At 58.3% G+C, this 5,241-nt stretch overlaps 1 protein-coding gene across 1 annotated transcript; it reads right to left on the reverse strand.

The window, feature by feature from the left end:
* Positions 1-495: 495 nt before the first annotated feature.
* On the reverse strand, positions 496-2,500 carry ENH_00066020 (hypothetical protein, conserved; the record flags this gene model as incomplete). The annotated part of the gene is made up of 3 exons (XM_013577346.1): positions 496-1,123; positions 1,296-1,589; positions 1,872-2,500. The coding sequence occupies 3 exons, from the start codon at positions 2,498-2,500 to the stop codon at positions 496-498; spliced, it is 1,551 nt and encodes a 516-aa protein (XP_013432800.1).
* Between the last annotated feature and the right edge of the window lie 2,741 nt (positions 2,501-5,241).

Here is a 5,241-nt window from a genome sequence, read left to right on the forward strand (position 1 = left end):
CCCCCCCCCCCCCCCCCCCCCGACACACCCGAGCGAGAATCACGGCTCAGCAGAGAGTTAAATGCTAAAAGACCTAGCAGTCAAATGCACTGCTTTCTAAAGCGCTCCCTCAGGCGCCAGTTCTGTGCAAATTATAAATCGCTTGCACCGCACTGCGATTAAAAAGCGCAGGCAGGGGAAGAGCACTTGGGAAGCATCTGAGACTGCAGCGGTGGTGCGACGTTTCAGATCGTGTGTTGCCTCGGTTGATCAAACGCGATACAGGCGGGTATCGCAGTCTCCCACTTTGGTGAGTCGGTGACACAGACCTCGGCGCCACGAGAGGGAGAACCTCGCAACTAGCAGGTGCAGCAGATGGAAAGCTCTTGCCAAACTAAGTGGGACTGCCCAGGATTAAACGCAGCGAATGCGCAGCTGCATCAGCGGCCTGCGCACTATGTGAATGCACAAAAAACGAGCAGCAGCTGAAGCACCCCCTTTTTCTTCGCCGCGCCACTACCGCGTCCGCCGCGCCCTGAAATTGGCCGTCGCCTCGCCTGCACAGCGCAGGCCCTTGTGGGCGTTGGCCCGCGTCGTGGGCCGCGAGGGCAGCGCGGGCCGTCTGAGGCGCGGCAGCTGCTGCTGGCCGGCGGGGGGGGCCCTCTCTGCGGGCCGGAGGGGCCCCCTGGCTGCGAGTCCCGCGGCGGCGGCCATCCTGGCGGCCTTGGCCTGCCTTCGCTGCGCGCCGCCGTGGTGGCTGAGCGGGGGAATGGAGCCCTCGCGGCGCAGCCCGCGCCGCGAGGAAGCAGCAATGACTTCGCCGGCTTCGGAGGCGGGCTGCTGCTGCAGCTGCTGCCGCTGCAGCTCCTTGGCTGCGGCCGCGCCGGCGGCGCCGGCCTGCGGCGGAGTCCGCGGGGCCTCTTCCGTCTTGACGGCCTCCGCGGCGCGGCGGCGCTGGCGCTTGGCGCCGCTTTCAAGTCCCTGGCCCGGCCTGTCGTGCAGCGCGAAGTAGCTCAGCGCCGAGCTGGGCACCTCCAGCAGCGCCAGTCGCCCGTGGTTTCGCCAGTAATTCACGAAGCGGGACAAACTGATTCCTGAAAACTGCCAGGCGCCCGCGACGTTTCGCACGCTGCTGCAGCGGCAGCTGCGGAACGCAGCAGGCAGCACACGCAGCGCACAGCGGCGGCTCAGCAGGCCGCGGATCCGCGCCGCGGGGCCGGCGAAAACGCACTGACATTTGCAAACAAAGTTAAAAATGCAAAACAAAACAACTAAGGGCAAAGATTCGAGCGGATCGCGGGGGCGCGTCGGCCTACGGCGCCTTGGGGTGGTCGATGTGGCTGCCGCCGTCGAGCGGCGTTTCCCAGTGTCTGGACATGCAGAGCTGCGTCTTCATGAACGCCGTCGCGTCTCGAGGAAACAAAAACATGCTTTCTTGCGTGCAGCTGATGAGGCGGTTGGCCACGGGGGTCTTCGAAGGCGACAGCGAGTCTTTGTTCAGAGAGTTCGGCACCATCTGCTGGCTCGACGCGAAGCCGTAGGCAAACAGCCGCAGAGACAGAGTCCGCATTATCACCTCCGACACCTCCGCCGGCAGCGACCGCCGGCACCTGCCCCACCCGCCCGCAGCAGCAGCACGAGCTCGCGCAGGCACCACAGAACACCAGCACCACCAGCAGCAGCAGCAGCAGCAGCAGCAGCAGCAGGAGCAGGAGTGGGGGCTCACCAGATGGCGCGTACGGAGCGTTCGACGGGGTCGACGACCTCGACGATGCCGCCTGCGACGGGGCAGTAGTGGGGCCCCTGGGGGCCCTTGAGGGGCCCCTGGGGGCCCCCCAGGGGCCCCTGAGGGGCCTCGACGAGCACCAAGACGAAGCCCGCGACGCTCTGACTGGACAGCAGCTGCCGCAGCGCCTCCACCTGCTGCTCCGCGCGAGCCGCGTCGGGCTGCTCCGTGGCGGCGTCGAGGGGGTTCGAACGCGTGTGGGAGGCGGACTTGTTTTTGGTGACTTTTTCGCAAATGCCGCGAATTGTTGCTGCTGCTTCGCCCGCGGGCAGCGGCAGCCGCAGCAGGAAGGGCCGCAGGTGCAGGCTCGCGAACACGGCGTCCGTCGCCTCCCCGATCTCCTGCAGGCTCGACTGCTGCGCCATCCTCAGCAGCAGCAGCAGCAGCAGCAGCAGCAGCAGCAGCGGCGGCAGCGGTGGCTGCAGCTTCTCCTCTTTCCGGGGACTGCGCCCAGCCACTTTCCACAGTCAGCTTCGACCCATAGCGCCAGCTGCTGCCGCGCCCCAAGCCCTCTCTGCGCTCGCCGCAGCAGCAGCAGCAGCAGCGCAGCAGCAGCAGCAGCAGCAGCAGCAGCAGCAGCAGCGGCAGCGGCAGCAGCAGCAAGCGCCACCCCGGAGCTTCCCTTCTCCCCAGAAAACCCGAAAAGGAAGCAGCAGCAGCGAAGCCGCGGAAGAGCCGCCAGCAGCCGCTGCTGCCTCTTCGCCGAACTCCGCAGCCCGCGGACCACTGCTGCATGCACCCGCGCGGAGGCTGCAAAGCGCTGCCGCCGCCTCAGAAGTTCGAATTTCGAAAACAAAACCCTTTTTTAGGGTTTGGAAAGTCTGCGCCGCTGCTGCTGGCGGAAGCAGCACGGCGGCCGGCGCGCTGCTGCTCGGCCTGCGCTGCGCAAGGCAAGCCGGGCGCGCAGCAGCGCGAAGCTGGAGGTTTGCTTTCTTCGAGGCGAAACTCCGACACCAAAAGAAGTCTTCAAGTGTTTAAATTGTGTTTAAATTGCGCACTTTGCAAATTCATTGAAGGGGGACGCTTCCGAGCCGCAGATCGACACCGACCACGAGGCAGCTGGAACGCCGCAGCAGCCGCGTGGGGGGCTCCGCGCCTGAGACTGCGGCTCCGCGGACAGCCTTTTCTTTCTTTCTTCCGCCAGTTTAAACTTCAACTTCTTTTCAGAAGCTGCAAAAGCCTCGCAAACGCGCCGAACTGCAACCGACTGCGAAGAAGCGCCGAGCGCCGCAGCCTGGCGGCGGACTGCCGGGTGCCAGCCCGCGAGCAACGACGCCCGCCGCGCGCGTTTCCAAGAGAAACCCCTCAATTCGAGGATTCCAATTGCAAAATTAATGTTATATTTGCACTCTGGACGCGCGCGTTTGCAGTTCCGGACTCTGCGAAGTAACAGTGCCCGCGAGCGCAGCAGCGACAGCTGTGAGCCTGTGAGTTCTACTACTCTCTCTGTGCCGGCCTGCAGTGCGCGGCATCTGCTGGCGTTCGCGCGTGTCCTCGCTCTTTAATTCTCTTCTTTGGAACTTTTGACTTTTAGAAATGAACGGAGTTGCATTTGCCCTTCGAAGGAACGCGGAAGGGCGCCGGACACCGCGGCGAGCAGCCAGCATTGCAAGTCTGCAGCCAGCCGCCAAGACGGAATGAAGCTTCCAGTTTCAACGGGAACTTAATTGTCATTAATTCACTTTTGCTTTTTTATTTCGGAATCTGGCGAGACAGTGGCCGGGGCCGCGTCAGAGGGGGTGCAGGCGCCTCGTGCACGTGGGCACTCACTCTGGAGTTCTTTCTGCAATAAGAACTGCTGCACTTTCCCCCAAGTTGGACTCGTTTGACTCCAACTTGAATATCCTCATTTTAACATTTAAAAGAGATTGCTGCGGCCAAAGTCCGCGGCGAATTCCGCCACTTTCTGAACAGCTTCCTCGTGAAGTGCTCTCGTCTGCAATTCAACTTCGGCTGATCTGCCTCGGACTCCACCTGCAACTGGCCTGCGCTGCACTGTCTTTTGCAAATTATCGCCACATATATATAAAATATAAATATATAAATAAATATATATATAAATATATATTTATAGCGAGTTGGCTGCGGGTCTGCGCCGCTGCTTTCCAGTGCTGGAAGGCCTCAAACGCAGTGGCATTCCAAGAACAGAGGCGCAGCAAAAGCCCTCGTTTCCAATTTGAAAGAAAGAAAAGCCCAGCGGAGGCGCTGCAACAAATAAAACTCGGAGACTTCGAATTTTCAGTTGGAGGAAATTAAAGATTCTGCAGGGTGCAGAGCTTGCCTGCACACAGGCTGTGGGAGCAGCTCGAGCTGCTGCTTCGAAAGAGCCGCTGTTGAATTGTTTTTGCATTTATTTTGCATTTATTTTGCATTTATTTTGCATTTATTTTGCATTTATTTATTATTCTTCAGCTTTTAGAAAAGGGGACGGGAGGAAACCTTTAAAGGCGAAACGAGAGATGTTTCCGCCCCCAAGACGGAGTTGAAATGAATGCAGATCAGCCAAGACGAAGCCTTTCTGAGGTGTCCTGCCACTTCCCAATTTGCAAAACTTGAATTAATTTTCCGCAGCACTTTAATTGCAATTTAATCTTCAAGTTTCTTTTAAAGAAGTGGAAAAGAAGTGGAACACCCAGAGGTCACCGGGAGTTGGCAGTGAGCCCAAGACTGGCACTGTTTGCTTCTGCTGCACCTCTTTGGGAGTTTGCAGTTTGTCTTTGTTCGTGGAAATGGATAATGCAAAAGAAAGGCACCAAGAAGCGAACAGAGCCCGTTTTGAACTGCAAACTGCTGCTGCTGCTGCTGCTGCTGCTGCTCCTGCTCCTGCTGCTGCTGCTGCTGCTGCTGCCGGCCAAGTTGCACGGAAAGCTTCAGAGAAGCCAACGGGCTCTGGCCTTTTGTGCTGACAAAAAGAGACTTATTAAGCAGCTTTGCAAGTCCTAGCAGCAGCAGCTGCAGCAAATGGCTGCTGCTGAAGCAAGTGCTGGTGCTGCAGCAAATGGCTGCTGCTGCAGCAAATGGCTGCTGCTGCAGCAAATGGCTGCTGCTGCAGCAAATGGCTGCTGCTGCACAAAGTTGCTGTGCTCAGTCTAGCGGACTCCGCCGCTGCTGAAGGCCCCCCAGAGAACTTGGCAAAGGCCAGTCGCCTCTAACAACAACAACAATAACAACAATAATAATAATAATAACAATAATAATAATAATAATAATAATAATAATAATAATAATAATAGTAATAATAATAATAATAATAATAATAGTAATAATAATAATAATAATAATAATAATAATAATAATAAAAGTGGAGCCATTGCGTTTCTGCTGCAGCGCACAGCTGAGCTGCAGCGACCACTGGTTACGCCCCAGCAGCAGAAACCAACAACATGTCTTGACCCCGCTGCTGCTGCTGCTGCTGCTGCTGCTGCTGCTGCTGCTGCTGCTGCTGCTGCTGCTGCTGCTGCTGCTGCTGCTGCTGC

The sequence above is a fragment of the Eimeria necatrix genome, genomic scaffold, assembly GCF_000499385.1.
Source record: "Eimeria necatrix Houghton genomic scaffold, Enh_scaff603, whole genome shotgun sequence".
Classification (NCBI taxonomy): Eukaryota; Apicomplexa; class Conoidasida; order Eucoccidiorida; family Eimeriidae; genus Eimeria; species Eimeria necatrix.